The 18,789-nt window shown below is 45.0% G+C and overlaps 1 protein-coding gene across 2 annotated transcripts in view; it reads right to left on the bottom strand.

The window, feature by feature from the left end:
• Window positions 1–1,603: 1,603 nt before the first annotated feature.
• The window catches only part of paplna (papilin a, proteoglycan-like sulfated glycoprotein), a 26,809-nt gene continuing 9,623 nt past the window's right edge, over window positions 1,604–18,789 (bottom strand). The window contains exons 9-28 of one of the 2 annotated variants that reach the window (XM_030082113.1): window positions 18,516–18,688; window positions 18,239–18,362; window positions 17,939–18,065; window positions 17,217–17,282; window positions 15,432–15,636; window positions 14,583–14,762; window positions 14,146–14,296; window positions 13,487–13,567; window positions 11,818–12,016; window positions 11,449–11,533; window positions 10,989–11,115; window positions 9,491–10,010; window positions 8,088–8,246; window positions 7,791–7,918; window positions 7,138–7,192; window positions 6,694–6,840; window positions 5,307–5,434; window positions 4,739–4,847; window positions 4,025–4,200; window positions 1,604–2,417 (exon numbers count right to left, since the gene is read on the bottom strand). In XM_030082113.1, coding sequence (XP_029937973.1) covers window positions 2,257–2,417; window positions 4,025–4,200; window positions 4,739–4,847; window positions 5,307–5,434; window positions 6,694–6,840; window positions 7,138–7,192; window positions 7,791–7,918; window positions 8,088–8,246; window positions 9,491–10,010; window positions 10,989–11,115; window positions 11,449–11,533; window positions 11,818–12,016; window positions 13,487–13,567; window positions 14,146–14,296; window positions 14,583–14,762; window positions 15,432–15,636; window positions 17,217–17,282; window positions 17,939–18,065; window positions 18,239–18,362; window positions 18,516–18,688 — 3,101 coding nt within the window. In that variant the 3' untranslated portion in view covers window positions 1,604–2,256. The remainder of the gene's footprint in view (window positions 2,418–4,024; window positions 4,201–4,738; window positions 4,848–5,306; window positions 5,435–6,693; window positions 6,841–7,137; window positions 7,193–7,790; window positions 7,919–8,087; window positions 8,247–9,490; window positions 10,011–10,988; window positions 11,116–11,448; window positions 11,534–11,817; window positions 12,017–13,486; window positions 13,568–14,145; window positions 14,297–14,582; window positions 14,763–15,431; window positions 15,637–17,216; window positions 17,283–17,938; window positions 18,066–18,238; window positions 18,363–18,515; window positions 18,689–18,789) is intronic. The other variant, XM_030082114.1, reaches the window with a different exon arrangement.

Genomic DNA, 18,789 nt, shown 5'->3' with positions numbered 1-18,789 from the left:
TTCCATGACAAGCATGTGCAGCAGTGTTTGTCCTTCTGTGAAACATAGCAAAGCATTTGGCCGATGCTTTTGTCTAAAATGTCTTTTCTCAAAGTGTCAAAGCCCATTTTGACCATCTGCAGCCCCAGTGGGAGTCAAACTGAGGAAGAACATTTTCTCCTCTCCACAGCTGTTGCCCTGAAAAACATGTTTGTGCCTTCTGGAGTCTTATTTATTCCACAGCAGGAAGTGCAATGCAAATATGATCACCATAAATCATTATCATATTTTTTTTCCAATTACTGGATATCTACTAATGCTAATCCTGAGCTGTACATGTAAACTGCAGCTTTGGCTCCTGTTTGCAGACAAGTTAAAGCAGCGAGAACACTGAACAACGATTTTAGATTTTTATTCTGTTTTAGTTAGTTCTGTAAGTACACTATATATTCTTTCAGTTAGTTTTTGTTTTCCCTAAAGTGTAGTTTTTATTTCTGTCACTCAGCTAAAATGTTTGTTTGTTTGTTTGTTTTTTTTCACTTAAGCTTAGTGTTTAGTTTAGTTTTAGTTAACTATAATAACTATAATTAATGGCAGATTAGGGCCCACATGAATGTTGTGCCCCAGGGTCTTGTGGTCCTATAATTCCACCTGGATGAAATCTTAAATCGACAATTAAAGGATTCAAGTGTGGAGATGTGAGGGATTCATATCTGTAAATTTGAAACTTAAGAGGCCAGATACAGAGCAGAAAATGAACCAATGTGGTCACATTGAAGCGAGTGAGTGAGAGACTCTGCAGGTGTGGAGGGGCTCAAACACTCTCGGGGCCCGTGTGGTGCTGCACGACCTCTTGTGGCACCAACCGGTATTACATGTTGTGCATTCACAGAATTCAAGAAACCAAAGGATTTACCAAAATATTATTCTTATTATCAAATAATTACAAAACAATACAAAGTCAAAACAAACAAACATGAAGAGTTCTGCGGTAGGAGCTCACTGCACATCCCGCAGAATCAGCTACAAGTACAATCTTGTATCAGTGAATTGCCACAATTTCCATAAAATAAGAGCAGTGGTTACAACAGTACAGTAGTTACAGTAATTTCACAGGGAAGAGGAACATTGTTTTGTTTTTTTCCAGTGGCCACAAACACAAAATAAACATGATTCTCTTGAAAACAGAGAATATGTAGATCCAGAAAGTAAAAGAGAGAGAGAGAGAGAGACAGAGAGAGAGAGAGAGAGTTCCTGTGTGTGTCCAAAGTTTTGCTTTAGCTTCATCACATTCATCAACAGATTTACAACGGAGTCAACCGAATGCTCCAACGTTTTGGGCAAAAAAAAACCCTTTTCCAACGTATCCAGACTGAGACAGGATGTTCGATACTGTTTTCACCTCTGTGCGTCCAGCGGTTCGGTTCCAATTTGTGGCATTTAACTTTAGCTTAGCATAAATACTTGAAGTCTGTGGGAGTCATTAGCCTGGCTCTGCCAAAGTGAAAAAATCAAGCTTACAGCAACTCTGAAGCTGTCTTATTTACACAGTGTGTCATATGGATTTGAAAATTTTTGTACAAAAAAAAAATTATTTTAGGAGAAGTTAGATGGTGGAACTATAACCAAGGCACGCATGTATCCTTCCGCCTATCGTTGCACAAGTTTTTTTTTTTTTTTTTTTTTTTCAATTCCAAGATGTGTATTTCAAACATGAAATACACAGAACAAGCTTCGGAACAAGCCCGTTGTGAGCTTTATTTTTTCACTTTGACGGACTGAGGCTAATGACTCCCATAGACTTCAAGTCTTTATGCTAAGCTAACACAAAATGCTACCCATTGGAACCAAACCACAGGATATACAGAAGTGAAAATGGTATCCAACATCTTGTCTCAATCTGGGTAAGTCGGAAAAATGTTGAAGTGTTCCTTTAATAGCTTGATATGAAATGTGAATTTTAAGGCACGCAGTTTATATGTCCTAATTCAGGGGTAATGTTCAACGCAGCAGTGTACAAATAACACCCTACACAAAGCACACACCAGTCTTATTCCTCAGATGTAACCTAAAGAATTCGTCCCTTTTTAATGAATTCTGGTGTTGTGTAACTCAACCTGGTCAGATCAGGGTTTCCAGAGTCCTTTTGGCGCTTCAAAGTCCAAAGCCCAGATTCTAAACTTGCAGTCCTCGATAAGAAAATGGCTCAAGAGGTTTCAAACGCTGACCCCCGCCCTCCCCCGTCTAATCCCGCAGTCTTAAAGCCCCGCCATGGCTTCAGCCCAGCTGGCCAGACCTGACGCTCCTCTGAGAGTGCCTGGTGCAGCTGGCACAGCAGAAACTGGAGTAGTACGAGTTGGAGCAAAGCCGGGCGTAAACGATCAGCTCGCAGTTGGCAAGCTCGGGCTGGTCCACGCATTCTGGAGGAAGATCCCCTCCTGCAACACACACACACACACACACACAGCAGAGGAAACATGAAACGTTACACTTTGAGTTTTGTTTGTTTACTGCCTTCATCCCCGCTCAGATTCACAGGAAATCACCTGGAAATGAATGCATCAAGTGGTAAATGAGCTGAATCACAGTGCATTTCTTTTACAGGCTCAAACTATTTTTTTCCATCTGTTTGTTTGTTCACCTGCACTGCACAGATCTGTGGTTTTGTTTTGTTTTTCCATGTTGTCACACAGGGGAAAAAAAAAAAAAGACTCCCTGGAAGACGTGCATGTTTCAGCATTCAGTGTGTACAAACGCACCACTTTTGTTCTCATATGACCTGCTCCCACCCACAGTGTTAACTGAGAGAAAACAAATGTCAGGTTTCTCCAACTTGGTGTGATAAATCAAAAGAGAAAAAATAGTTTCTGTCAACTAAAAGTCATCATTTTAGGTTTTTAATCAAATTCTTGATCATATCATGGCAAACCAAACTGTAATAAACTGAAGTCCAAGAACATTTTACTAAATTAGACAGACAGACAGATAGACAGAAAGACAGATATACAGACAGACAGATACACAGATAGACAGACAGACAGACAGCACCCTCGTCACCTTGCTGTGTGTCTTTGGTCAGACAGACAGACAGGCAGGCAGAAGGGCAGACAGACAGACCTTGCTGTGTGTCTTTGGTCAGTCAGACAGACTGGCAGACAGACAGACAGGCAGACAGACCTTGCTGTGTGTCTTTGGTCGGTCAGACAGACTGGCAGACAGACAGACAGGCAGACAGACAGACTGACTTGCAGACAGGCCTTGCTGTGTGTCTTTGGTCAGACAGACAGGCAGAAGGGCACACAGACTGGCAGACAGACAGACTGACTGGCAGGCAGACAGACAGACAGACAGACAGACAGGCAGACTGACTGGCAGACAGACAGACTGACTGGCAGACAGACAGACAGGCAGACAGACAGACAGGCAGACAGACAGACAGACCTTGCTGTGTGTCTTTGGTCAGGCAGACAGGCAGAAGGGCACACAGACTGGCAGACAGACAGACTGACTGGCATACAGACAAACAGACAGACAGACAGAAGGGCAGACAGACAGACAGACAGACTGACTGGCAGACAGACAGACAGACAGACAGGCCTTGCTGTGTGTCTTTGGTCAGACAGACAGGCAGACAGGCAGAAGGGCACACAGACTGGCACACAGACAGACTGACTGGCAGACAGACTGGCAGACAGGCAGACAGACAGACTGGCAGACAGACAGACTGACTGGCAGACAGACAGACAGGCAGGCAGACAGACAGGCAGACAGACAGGCAGACAGACAGACCTTGCTGTGTGTCTTTGGTCAGACAGACAGGCAGACAGGCAGAAGGGCACACAGACTGGAAGACAGACAGACTGACTGGCAGACAGACTGGCAGACAGGCAGACAGACAGACAGACAGACAGACAGACTGGCAGACAGACAGACTGACTGGCAGACAGGCAGACAGACAGACAGGCAGACAGACAGACAGACAGACCTTGCTGTGTGTCTTTGGTCAGACAGACAGACAGAAGGACAGACAGACAGGCAGACAGACCTTGCTGTGTGTCTTTGGTCACTCTCACTTCAGCCGTGGCGCTCACAGAGTAGATGCCGGTGTAGGCGTTGCAGGTGTACGTTCCCTCGTCTGCAGGCTGCACGTTGTTCAGGATCAGACTGCCGTCAGACAGCATGAGCACGTTACGGCCGTCCGGACGCACCGGCACTCCGTTCCTACGAGAGCAGAGGACAAAGACAAGAGCCGGATGAGGTTCCTCTGCTCTCCACAGCTGCTGTTACTGCTGAGAGTTGATGAACAGAGCGATTACAACAGAGGAGCTGAAGGGCTGTTTGAGTCTAATTTGCAGAAATAGCATCTGCAGCTAAAAATCTGGTACGATCAACCTCAAGTGAAAAAAGGAATGGCTCCACCTTGCAAAAAATTAAACGCAAAACAGCTCAATGAAGAAATTTAACTCATTAAACTCAAAACTTTCTCTTGAATATTTAACTGAATTTCCAAGACACTCTGCTATTAAAAAAAAAATCTAAAGGCCTTGGAGGAGATGGGACTACGACTGTAAAACAAAGACATTTTGAACTCTGTGGTGTTCTTCAGGGTCATGAGAGTGACTGGGACAGTCATACCGGGTGATGGACGAACATTTTCAGTTGCTGGAGCTCTAGCGATTCTTGGGCCAAAGAGTTAAGTGTCAAAAGAGCATCAGGTGTCACACGATAAACATAATAGAGTGACAATACTGAGTTTTACCTGGACCAGCCGACATTGACATTGTCTCCTGACACCACGCAGGGGAGCTGGGCTCTGCTGCCCTCAGACACCTGGATGTTGTTGGGAGCCGTGGTGATCCTCAGGTCCGCTGGACAATGAAACCATAGTGTGATAAAGGCCGTTTTGGTGAGCAAAACCCTAGATTACAGAGTGAACCCCTCACTAAGTGTTAATTTATGCACAGAGGCAGAGATTGCAACACCTGTTTGATGCAGCATCTATTTGACAAAAAAACATGAGAGATGCAAATGACAATTCAATTAAAACTGTGCATTTAAAGGAGAATAAGGTCTTGTATGGCCTTTATTTATTTCTATGGGTGTGCAGTGGATATTATAACAACATTAATATAACTTCTCTCCTCCTACAGCGGCCTTTGAAGAAGTGAACACGTCATGGAAAGAAATCCTGTGCTGTGCTATAAGTCATGACATGGTACACTTATCCAATAGGAATAACTTAAAAGTTTCCTCCCTTTTTATGTCTAACACCTGTTAAACTTAGACGTTTTATGTAACAATGTGATAGTGATGCTGAGAGGAATCACCTTGGACTCTGAGCTGCAGCTGCCTCTGCTCCAGCTGCTGGGGAGTGGAGGCTGTGCAGGTGTAGACGCCCGAGTCCTCAGAGCTCAGCTGCTCCACGGTCAGCGTGCCGTCTGAATGCTGCGTGAATCTGCAACACAGAAATCAATCAGGACCCGTAATGCCTCCTAAAGCACCAAGCAGGACTGGGCAAAAAAAAAAAATCAATATTGTAATATAAGACTAGATATCGTCAGCAGTTTTGGATATTATGATATCATGATCTGGCACAAGTGTTGCCTTTTCCGGATTTTAAAGGCAGCATTACAGTGATGGGATGCAGTTTTCTGAAATCAATAAATTGCTCTAAGTGCTCTATTATTTTCCTCTACCTGCTTGGTCATCAAATCCACATTACTAATGACTGTTTATCAAAAAACGTCACAGTGTAAATATTTTGTTAAAGCACCAATAGTCATCCCTTTATTGCCACAATACTGATACTGAAGTCTTCAAGTCAAAAATATTGTGATATTTGATTTTGATCATATTGCCCAGCCCTAGGAGGAAGCTTGATCTAAATGGGGTGAAATATATTATATAAAATATGAAATATAATGTATAAAAGCAGACAAGGCCACAGCTGAGAAGATTAGCAGCCTCTACCGCCCTCTACTCTACATTTTATACTACACACCCTCACACAACGAGAGACTGCTGTGTGCCACAGAGCAGGTAGAGGGCGCTGTTTTCCAGCACAAACAGAGGTAAAGCTTTCAGAGTTTCTTGCAATAGCAGATTGTGGGGGGTAAAAAAAATCCACTGTATTTATTATCTTCAGGAGAGTGAAAGAGAAAACAAATGCACATGGGTTCAGGGTCAGGTAGGAGGGGGCAAGTCGCCACATCCTGTTTGGGACAGGAAGCAGTGGAAAATGTGGTCTTAGTTTTGGGAAACACAGGCACTACAATAGCACTGGCATGAGATAAAGGCCACCAGTCCTCCTGACCTTAGCAGTGCTTGTTTATGGTCATCACACCAAGGTTTTTTTTTTTTTTTTTTTTTTTTAAAAAGACTATAGATAGCACGTTTGATTCTATATTTACAACAGAAGTCAGATTAGAGCTGGTTTTTGTAGTGAAAACTGGAATTAGCTGAGTGGGCTGGTTGGGCGTACTGCAGATGTCTTGCTCAAGGACACTTCAACCTCATGTACTGTTCTCACAGCTTAGAAAAGTCCATTTTTATTTTTCTTCTAGTCTTTCACAATGTTTTTTTGCATATTTTTCATGGCCCAGCAGGGATCAAATTTCTGAAGCTGAATTTCAAATAAAATGCCTTGGAATCAGAAAAAGGATTAGATTTAGGATTGAATTAGAAATTGTCATGTGAATTCAAATCCCGGCCTACCTGGAGTCAGAGAGCGTCTGGCCGTCTCTGGTCCACTGAATGTTGACGGATGCGAGCGCAGACGGTGGGACAATCGTACAGGGCAGCCTGGCCGTGTGTCCCGCCCGCATTTCCAGCAGAGACGAGCCCGACCGCTCAATGCTGAACCTGAGGAAGTGATTACAGGAACACAAAGCTGATGGATCTGCGTGGGGCTTTACATGCACGACTCTTTCATCACTCGTGACCTTAAAAAATTAGGCGCATTCTCTTTTGCAAAATCCCCGTCTCAAGGTTTCAGCACTTAATACTTTTTTAATCTGTCTACCCCCCTTCGCCTACTTCTAGTTTTCATAGGAGAAATTAAAAAGGGATTATTATAGCTTTCACCTGGATTGACTTACTGCCTCTTTCATGAAAGGAGCATTTAGGAGAGAGAGAGCAAGCAAAGGAAATTATTTGTACCTCGGTGATGGACCATCTCCAGGTGGTGGTGGGGTTGGAATGAACCGAGATCCTTCTGTATCCACACACACACACACACACAGACAAAGCATGAATTAAGCAAAGCATGAATGCTCCCCACATCATTTACTCACACAATGTAATAACACAAAACAAAATAATGCAAAACGGCCGACTAACTTTTGAGGATCAACGTCCTCTGAAAAAACCTTTTTAAAAGATCCGCTACATCATGGTTTCAGTCAAATATTGTGAATTTATACAGGACCTGAATAACTGGGTTAAATCAAATTATGTTTTAGATTGAGTCTGGACCCAGTTAGCCCATCCCACACAGACTGAAGGTTTTCTCTGCAGTGCTCTTATCTGTAGAGACACAACCTAGAACATACTGGACTATGTACACTGAGGATGTACTCGTGTGTTTTGGCTTGTAAATGGAAAATCAATTTTTTTGGAGCCGCACAAACATTAAAAATCTAAAGAAAAAGAAATTGGCCTAAAAATAAATGTAAAAATTAGACTCCATTGCAAAAATTAGTAGGTAAATAAAATCTGATCTTGGTGTGCCATTGGACTGTCATGTCTGCTTCAGGAACTCTTGTAGAGTGAATGTAGTTTAGTAAACATGTAAAATGATTTAAGTGCATTACCTGAGACGGACAGGTATATGTAGCGGTGGTCTCTCTCACGTTCACGAGTGGCCAAACACAGGAACCAGCCAGAGTCTGACTTGGTGATGGGACCGACTAACAGCGAGCCGTTGGGCTGCTGGTGATGCCTGGGAGGAAGAAGAATAAAATGTTGAGAGGAAGAAATGGGGAGAAATAGCGATTATTAACAGGGCTTAGATTGACCGGGGGCAGCAGGGGCCCTGTGGAGGAGGCCACTGACCCCTGACTGCAACAGAATACAGAAAAATTATTTTTAGATATGCGTGAATTGCTGACCTGTGAGTCGAGAGAGGGATGCCGTCTCGTCTCCATTCCACTGTGATGGTGGAGGATGGAGGCGGGCTGACTCTGCAGGGCAGCACGACCGTCTGGCCAACCACAGCCTCCACCTTGGCGGGGTCGGTCTTGTCGATGGACACTCCGCCCAGGGTGAAACTGCGGAGAGAGGAGGGGGCAGAAAGAGAGAGAAAGGACAGAAAAAAGCGAAGGAAAGAAAGGAAAGGAAATGAAAAGTGAAGAGAAGAAAAGAAAAAAGAAAAGAAAGGAAAATGGAGGGGAGGGAAAGAGAGAGAGAGAGTCACTTTATGCTCCACTGTTGGTACTGCTACCGGTCACCAAAGCAAGCATAAAGATCGGCCAGAACGCGGCTTCAGTAGTTTGTCAGGAAACGGCTGAGAGAGAAGAGACAGAAACCCAGCTTTGGCACACAGATGGCCCATGCAACACAAACAATGACGTGACAAACAATGCAACCCACAAACCCCCAAAGCCACAAACTGAGACCAAACGAGGAGAGACAAAGATGGCCAACAGAAAAGATGTGCAATTTCTGTACCAAATTAATGCACCCATGATTTTTAGGCAATGCTGCTCAGTGTTCCCCCCAAAAGCTGCCCCATGTACCAACTGCTCTACACAAAAATCTACACAAACTGAATGATAAAGCTACACAAAGGTGAGGTGGAGAAAGACGGAGTTAAGTGACTGCAGACAGACAAGGACGGATGAAGACTCACAGTGGATCCTTTTATTAGTTGAGTCGAATGACATCAGAGGTGAGGAGACAAAACACAAAGGTGGTGGCAGACACAACAGTGAGGTAGCAGGCACAAAGAAGCACAAAACTAACACACAAATCTAGGCGGGTCTAGGAAAACAAAGAGTCCCAGAAGCAGAAAGAATCGTCCATTTAGGATCGCTGTGTGGTCATCGACTTCTCCCGATATTTGTCAAGGTTAAAGCGGGAACCAAAGCATGACTTGGCTGCTGGAGTAAGCGTGAGTGCAAGGGTCTGTGGAGCTATAAGCTGTGTAGCAAGACTGAAGCTGTGGTGTGTTTTTCAAAGCAAGTAGAAGCCTGAACAAAAAATGATTTATGTAATGACAAGCAAAACAATGATGTGAGTTTAACTAAGAGCATGTATGCATAGTATATATATACTTATTGCACAAAAGATATTCTGAGGGTGGGTGAATGCATTCGATTTGTCCTCGGATCGTGTGAGTATTTACTCCTTCAGATCACTCTCGCCCCGCTCAGACTGAGGGCAGGGCAGAGTGGATTGGAACAGGCTCCTTCAGCAGGGCAGGAAGGTAATTACCCAGATTATGATGCCGGTGGCGTCGGGTTTGAGGCAGAAATGGCTGTGGGCCGTGCTCCCCAGGACCACACGGTCTTACCTTGCTGCTGGGCCGGTGTGCTGTGCAGCAGTGGCATGTGAATGCCGGCGGGCATGCATTTGGACTCTGGCCCTGTGGGCAAGCATGGCAGCGGTGGTGCCGCTGGTGGCCTGTCTGCCAGTAGGGGCTGAGCCAGCCTGGACGGTGAAAATTCTCCCCATGTCGCGTCCACGGCCAGCCGTGGACCCTCCAGATGTGGACCCTCCAGAGGTGGACCCTCCAGAGGTGGACCCTCCAGACGTGGACCCTCCCGCTCTAGACCTTCCTGATGTGGCTCTTCCAGAGCCTGCAGAGCCTCTGGAGGTCGCCCTTCCAGAGGTAGCCGGCCCCTGCTGCCTGGGTGCAGCAGGCTGGCACGCCCTCTTACACTCTGCGATGGTCATAAAGTTGTTGTTGTTGCCATGGCAGCCTCCATACCAGAACTGCAAGCACTTCGCAGTGATGACGTCGTAGTGGTAGCGTGCAGTCCAGCCGCTGCAGGAGCCGGCAGCACGAGGCAGGGAGCAGGTGTGGCGCTCAACTGCAGCAGAGGAACAGAAAAGACGACATTACCAATCTCTACATGAACATATCAACATCACCATAAAAATACAACACACTCTTTCTTTTTTTAACATTTAACTGTGATAATGATAAAGAGAAGACATATTGTGGGTGGGAATTTTGTTTTTCAACTGACTTATGAGCTTTCTTGAAATAAGTAGATAAAATTAGCTTTGAAACTCTGATGTCTGTTGATCCCCCAAGGAGTAAATTCAATGTTTGGTCACACTATCCAATGTTAATATTGCAATAGTACAACAATATTACAACTTAGCATCAAGTTTCTATCAGATGAGTTTTACAGAGTCAATCTTGGTGCTGAACTTCATATCAACCTGTCCAGTGTAAATACTAAAACTTAGTAACAAGAGACTACAGGCTGACTTTTAGCTCAGCATCAGCCGTGTACAAGTTAGAGTTAGATCGATACTACTAAATATTAACAATTAAAAATGAGTGATACCCAATGCTTTGTCCCAGCTGAGGATGAAAATAAATCACCAGAGACCAGGATCTAGAGACCACAGGGAGGGAAACCCCTAGCACTGTGCCCAGCAAATCGCACCCTGCCCAGATCAACTGGGAAAAAAACCAGGCAGGGAACACGGATGTGAACATTTTGTCCTCCTTACAGACACACAGTCAACAGGCCTGTGATGCTCAAGACGGCTCAGTTGAGGCCTCTCTGTGGCCAGCAGTGGAAGGCTGTGGTTGCACTGGGCACCTCCCAGATGTGAGTTTTATGCAATGATGACTGTGAAATCAGAAAACTGCTAGAACAGAACATTCAGGGTCCGCAAACCTTTTAAAATTCTACAAAACCAAAAACCAGAAGCTGAAAGCGCCCAACTGTCCTGTCCATGGTGTTATTATATCTTTATCTCTGTCTATATATAACCTATTTCGGCGGTGTTCCACCACCGTTTTATGTAATTGCTGCTTCTCGGTCTCTTACTGTGGCTGGGGGGGTTTGGGCAGCCCTCCCCGTCGGGTCCCTCTGCAGGCGTGGTGCGGTCAAAACAGCATCCATAGGTGGTGATGCGGCACTGCACGGCGTTCTCAGTGGGAAGAGATGGAGCAGCCTGATGGGACAGGACAGGGAGAGGGAAGACAACAACACAGTTAGAAAAAAAATACATTTTATATAATAAACTGAGAAGGACAAACAGAGCTATTTCCAGATTTTAACAATGCATTTGCAAACGGTTTTTCTTTTTCTTTTTCTTTTTTTTTTTTTTTTGACAATAAGGCTCGGTTTCTGGCAGAAAAGACATTCCTCACACATGCTTTTTTTTTTTTTAATTATGTCTGGTGTATAAAAAAAAAACTGTCACCACTGTCTTCCCACCCTGACTTATCTATGAGGTGAGACCGATGTACAACTCCATATAAGGCTTTCATGTGTGTTTGCTTACTGTGGGTGCAGGGGCCACGTACTCCTGACAGCCCTCACTGTTGGGGCCCTGAGCGGCCGTCACGCCATCTTGGCAGCAGCCGTAGCTGACACACAAAAGAGAGAGGAGCAGATACAAACAATAAAACATTTTGTACCGAACGTCTGTACCATAAACTCGCATGATTCAAACAGTTCTAAAAAAAAAAAAAAAAAACAATCTCAGCCTCTCCCTGGTCAGTTACGGGTAATTACTGTGTTCATGCTCATGGTTACAGTGGTAGACATAAACGTGACGCCCATACAATGACAATAACTCTAAAACAGACCCCGTATTTTTCTCGAAATGTCTCCCACAGCCACAGGATGACACAGGGTTGGTGCTGGCTACCTGGTCTGAGTGCAGGAGGGCTGGACACGGGTGGGAGCGGAGCCCCGTGGGCAACCTTGGCCACGAGAGCCCCGGGCTGCCGTGCGTCCGTCTGGGCAGCAGCCATAATAGGACTGGCTGCAGTGAGCGGCAGGGGCGGAGCTGTGAGGGTCGTGGACCGTGTTTGTCTGGGTCATGTCCACTGTCTCTGGCCTGCGGACTGAGAAAGAGACAAGCGGAGAGAGTTCACACGTTGCACATGCAGACCGGACCCCAGGGTTCAGGGAGGTTCATGCAGACAATGACTCCAGGGAGGTTCAAACATTGCTTTACTGATATTAGAGTCTAATATTAGAGACAGTGTGCTTGTTCCCTGTCAGGAGGCGAGCGAAACTGCACAGGAAGCCGAAACACAAATGAAACCCAACAGGAGCCGCCACAGTTCTCTCCGTAATTGACAAACCCTATTACAGAACTATCTGATTAGGGCGAGATCAAGCAGGGAACACCGGGAACCGAATTGGAACAGGAACACAACAGAGGCTATCAGTATAAACAAACTCGCAAGCAAAGACAAACAATACACACAAGACCTTCAAACTTCAAAAAAAAAAAAAAAAAAAAAAAAAAAAAAAAATTCCTGGCCACTGGGACGGCACAACGCAGGAGAGCGCCAGAACATGCCACAAACACCACGGGCCCAGGCCAGCACTTCGCCAGCACACTTCAGTGCCTCACAAATATTTTAATCAGGCCGACAATACCCATGGACCCCCGAAAACATGTCAATCAGGCCTGGATAATTAGTGCTGGGACAGGGGCTGGACGAGGATAGGAGACCGGGAGGAGGGATGGGTGAGTCTGCCGGGGACAAAGTGTCAGGAATTATATCAGCACGGGGGGGTGGGGGGGTGCAGAACGGTAGAGCAGTGGTCTAGAAATGTGAATTAGGGTGAGATAATACCTTCTTTTATTTGGCCTCAACCGCAGTGGAAAAGTTCAGTTTGTTTTTGGATTTGGTTCATTTATGTCCAGTTTTCAAGTGAACCTGAGCCTGTAAACAAAAGTCACATGGACTCATAAGCGGCTCCGTCTTAGCTTACTGGGCACAATTTTTGGTAACCTGTCATTCTCGCAGATAAGATCATTCCACGGCGAGGAATTCAAAACAACTCCAATTGCAGTCCATGTAACTCGAGCAAAGCACGATGGGTTTGACTGTGACTCCTCACTGGGGACCACGCCAGTTAAAAACACACAGAATTCACGAATAAATAGCCGAATGCTTATATGGGTTTTCGGATGGACTGCAGTTTGTCCTCGGTTCATGTTGTCACGCTCAGCTTTCCAAGCATGAGTAAATGTTGGCAGATGTCTCCATCCGTCTCCTCACACCCGTCAAACCCTGTGTTTTGGGCTTGTTTCCTTTAGTCGGTTTGGCTCACTTTCACATGCACCGCAGTCGGTTTGGAGGAAGCTCCAGACCTGCAATTTCAGGCTTTCCCTGCACAGCTTCTCCGCGCCACCACGCTCCAAATGGCGTTGTTCTCACCTGCCCACACAAACCGAACTAAAGAACTTAACCGAGTCCCGAGCGTCTCAGCGTGAGGCGGGAGTCCAGGACCAGAACGTGTTATGAGTCGACAGAAAAATAAAGGAATGATTTCAGATACTGAGATGGAAATGCAACCTGTGGAACGGCCTGGCACGTAGGGGCGGAAATCAGTCCGGGTGCTGTCGTGTCCTCTTGGCTCCTGCACACTTGGCACAACTGGACATGAAACAAACACAAACACAAAATAATTAATTGGATAAGAGCAATGCACGAAATGTAGGTGTGAGGTTAAATTAGCTGATAGCTGAGAATGACACTGTGGTTCTTTTAGGCAAAAAAAGTGTATCCAGTGCTATGAGGTCTTTTCCTTGGACTTTCTTTTGATGGAGTTTGAGTTTCTCCATGTTCTTTCTTTGCCTGTTCAGTCATGGTACCTGTTACTGCACTTTCAAACTACCAATCCCTTCTTCTATTTCTTCTTTTATTAATTCCAAACAAATCAAAAAATTGCATCATTCCTGTGCGCCAAGGAAAGACCTACCAGACACTGCAAATGACAAAATTTTCAGGAGTTGGGTATAGCTTAAAGCACTATTGTGTTATCTCGTTCACTGATAGGAAGTCGTTATTAATATGGAAAAGTCATGGATTATTACTTTAGTTTAGTTTGGTTGAAACATGAAGAAGTGTGTTAATTCAATAAGGCAACAACAAAGCAAGACGATATGTTCTGGAGGAGCAAATGGCCTGATTTACAAAAAAACACCGGGCTCATTTATTTGGTATACGCTCACACTGTGGCATGAAGCAGGGCTGGCTGTTGCAGCTCTCAACAGTGGGAGGTCTGGGTTGGGCGCTGCAATTCTCCTCAGGGTACGTGTTCCTCTGCTGGTCTGAGCAGATCAGCTGACGTTCACGCAAGCCGGAGCTGCAGCTTCTGGAGCACTGAGGAAAAAAGCAGCGAGTTGATCAGGAACTCTGAAAAAAAAAATTTTATCTGATGCTATGTCTGCTTTATTGGATTGCAATGAATGACAGGAAATAAGGGAGACAGTGAGGGCATGACATGCAACAACAGGTCTTGACTGAGGGCCAAACCCGCAACATAAATGGCATGCACATTCATCCGCATAGCTGCCGTCACTCTTGCATGGCATTTGTTCAGGTTGAAGGAGCAGGATGGTGTGTGTGTGCATGTGTGATTGTCTGTGTGTACTCTTGCAACACTCACCAGTCCCCACTGTCCAACATGCCAGCTGATGATGTTCTGGGAGCAGGGGGCCATCTCACAGGGCTGGATGGCGGTGGGGCGGGCCAGCATGCTGCAGGCGGTTTCTTCCAGCTTCACGCCTCCTGCACCCACACAAGTCACTTCCCTGGTCTGCTCTCCTGAACCGCAGGTGACTGAGCACTGCACAGGCCATACAACACACAACTCAATATCATACATATTCCTCATTTTGTGATACGGATTACAGCAGTGAAATTACTGTATTTTGCCCTAATACTTAATAAAAATGTGAATAAACTGGTTAACCGTACTGCCAAATGAAGACATTTTTGTTTGCAAATTCAGTGACAAACCTCTTCATACACTGCAAAACAGCAAGTCATTAATGTCATATACTTTTCAAGAATTGGAAACAAGTGGGATTTTCTCATCCCGCTGGCAGATTTTTACCTTGTTTCACTGAATGTAAGACAAAATGATGAAGAGGTTTTTTAGTGTACAAGGATTCCCATGCATGACGGTGCTTATTAAAGTTGTGCTGATATCATCTGAGGCCTTATGTTTGATGTGATGTTTCAGAGATATTATTTACTATTTGCAGCTCCTATTTCCTAAGCATGTATAGTTCTAAACATTGTGCAAGTCCATCATATTGCATCTGGTATTTTGTGTAAAAGTTTTGCACAACTTTACAGTGAAACAACAGAACCATTTAATAGTGGGCTGTTCTCTAAATGCTGCAACAAAGTCCAAGTTGAAAACCCCATTTATGATCAGGTGTAGTGCATGACATATTTCATTTCCTCTTGTTCACATCCATATAGTGTTATAGTTCGCCTGCTAACCCACCTGGCTCCATCCAGTCACTTGGTACTCAGCGCACTTGTGCATGTTGCAGGTCTGCAGAGAGGGGGGGGCCTGGGCATAAGCGGCACAAATGGAGTCTTCCACCACCCGAGGTCCTGAGGCGTCGCGAGAGACGCACTGCACACTGCGAATCTGGGAGCCTCCGCCACAAGAGACGGAGCAGGTATTCCACTCCCCAGTTTCCCAGCTTTGAAAAACCAACAGCAAAAGGTGATGGGCAGAATGAGGAGAGAGAGAATTAGACGTGGTTTTGATGTAGTCAACAGTGGAGTGAGGAGTTTCATCACAAAATCACAAAAATGATACTTCGTGTGGCAAAATTATTGCCAGAGAGTGGCGCTGACCAACTTTTCAATTTTTTCATTTCTTTTTGTGAAACCCTTCAAATGCACTACACTCTTAAAATGATGTACCATCTTTAGTTTAGTGCAACACACATTACTACGACAATCCCTTTTATATATGAATATACTGTATCTTGGAATTGATGTTGTTTTGAAAAGCAGCTCTAATGTGTGTTATCCTAAACTGGACACATGGATATGGTAAAAACAACAACAAAAAAAAAAAAAAACAGCACATCCTTTTTGAGAGTGTAGTGTTATATATAAAGCCCCGGTCGTGGTCAACCACTCATCAAAGCCAGCAGCCGCTCCCACAGCAAGCGAGCCAGCTGACGGACAGAAAGGTGGTTTCCTCATCGTTAGTTTGAACATATACTAATTACTAGAAGCAGTAAGTATACATAGACACAGGAAAGGGGTAAAAATGACATATAAGAACAGCACGCTCCCATTTTACCTCCCATAAACTCTGTGCCAAATATATAACACACATTTATGATGTGTGTGAAGCGAACCATCAAATGTTCCTAGTTTTCAGTCTTTAAAGTGGGGGCTAATGAGGGTGTAGTTGGCTCTAGCCTGAGTTGATAGGCATCTCAGGTTTCGGAGCAGCAGCAGCATCAAAGAAAAGGACCAGGAAATGCCAAAGAGTCACTGAAGCCCCAGCTATTTACTACCAGACCACTGGTGGTGCTTCACACTCACATGTACACAGTCCCGAGCCCGGAGCACTATAACCCTTCACCCGGGAACACCTCGAGTATGCAGTAACACTGACGACACATCAGCTACGCTAGTGGACACGGACAGAGAGCTCTAAGACTGAACTGTTTGCTAAAGCAGTCGGACAGCAGCCCAGCTCAGGGATCGGAGTCAGGGGCCAGAGGTTGGGAGGTGGAAGGGAGAGGGAGGTCTTTGATGCATCTAATCGCCCCTGCGTCTCCCCGGGGAGAGGTGTGAAACATGTTTAAGACAAATGAGGGGCATTACAGGGTCAAAAGGAGATCCATGAGCTGGACAGTTGCCCCACACCTTTGGAAGAACAGGCTTTTGCGCTAAACACAGACGCTAGTGCTAAAGGCAAACACATCTGAAGGGGGAGAAGGAGTGTGCAAATGATATGTGTGAATTCAGTCATTCACACTATTCATTATCATCAAACTTTATGGACTTGGCGTAAGAGCAAAGGACTGTGTGTTTCACCGGGAAGCCACCCAGGTGTGAATGTGGACATGTAGACAAATATCAAATCAAGGGAATTGCTTAAAAAAATCTAATTGCACTCAGGAAATCTTTGCATGCTTATGATAGCGGCTAAAAGTTAAAAGGAAATAAATTTGGGGTTTTGATGATACAGATCTCCCCCTGTGTTTGTGGTCACACACAGTCTAACTACGCTAAGACTCCACAGACCCTGGGTTACCTGAATAAATAGGCTCTGGGTCTTTCTGACGACTTCCACAACTGTGGTGGATACAGGTACGCCATCCTTTCAGACAGTCATGACACACCAAGAACAGAGAGAACTGCTCTAAGAAACATCTACCTTTTGACACGAAAGCAAATTCATTTGCACAAACCATACAACAACAAAAAAAAATCACAATTTCATGTACTTAAGAAATCCCAAAAAGCATCTCTAGAATGAGCTTGTCTTGGCGCATAACAAAAACGTTTTAAGGCAATGATTGAGCAATGAAAAACTGCAGAACTGGCAAAAATGTGGAATAAATGTGGGGAAAAGAGCAATAATAGCAACGAACTGGCCTGAGGATGAGAGCCACGTAGACACAACCATCATATTATGTGCTTATTCCACATTTGCCACTTGAGTCTGCAGGGTCCTCACTTCAATCAACCCTCTGCAATTTTGCAGAATGCACCTTTAAAAGAATGTATTTTGAAACATGTTCTCTCATCCTTTTATAACTGCATGGGAAAGAACACACCTGACAACTCAGTAACTTTTACTCCCAGTACATTTTAAATGAGCTACTTTTTACTTCAGTAGATTTTTACACCAGTGTTTCTACTGAGGTAAAATATCAGCAAAATCACAGTAATTCTACTTTCACAGCAGTTGGCAGTGCTCCTTCCACCGCTGCCCTTTAGCACTTTGCTCAGTGAGGTTTTATCCTCAGTTACCTGCGGGTCTGTGGGCATGCATGGGGGTTGCATGTGCGGTTGCTGTGTGGCCGTGGCAGAGAGGCGCAGAGGTAGTCGGGATAGGCCTCGTTATCGATGGCACAGAAGACCAGACGAGACTGGTAACCTGAAGAAGGAAGAGACCAAGAATCAAGCCGCTGTGCCATCGAGAAACCATGAAGAATTATACTTCTCAAAATATAGACCCATTTTAAAACGATAATAAGGATTTCAACAGTCAGATATATATTCAGGCACATGCTAAGAATCATATAGCCTGTTTTACTGTGTGACTCTGACCTGATCCACACTCTTTGCTGCAGGCAGACCAGGATCCATAGCTCCAGTAGTAGCCCTCTCTGGAGCGTCCATTTGGCAGGTAGTACTCATACTCCACCCCTTGGTTTGGCTCCTGGCTGATCAGCTGAGATCATGCAATAGCAGAAAAAGATTAGGTTGGGATCATTTACACAGTCTGTAAAAGAGACAGAGGAGCCCCCTAAGCAGTGAACATACAGACAGATGGATCAATAAAGACAGTCACTTGAGGACTGGTGCAGTTCAGCAGCTGTCGTACCTCAATGACGAGGGGCTCAGTGGTGGGGCCGCGGCCAATGATGGTCTCAGGGACGTTGTCGCCCTCGGCGCCGCGCTGGTAGTACAGTGTCGTGCCGGCAACAGTTGTGGAACGGGAAAACTCGATCACCCAGTGACCGTTGAGGTAGTACTCTCCGCGCAGGTTCTTGATAGCTGGACATGCACATGAGTCAGTCTTAGTATCTCAGTATTTTGCACATCATGTACAATTATGAAAGAGCTGTTGGATGTAAATTATCTTTTGTGAGCTAAAA

The sequence above is a fragment of the Myripristis murdjan genome, chromosome 22, assembly GCF_902150065.1.
Source record: "Myripristis murdjan chromosome 22, fMyrMur1.1, whole genome shotgun sequence".
Classification (NCBI taxonomy): Eukaryota; Metazoa; Chordata; class Actinopteri; order Holocentriformes; family Holocentridae; genus Myripristis; species Myripristis murdjan.
This window is presented reverse-complemented; position numbering and strand designations above follow the sequence as displayed.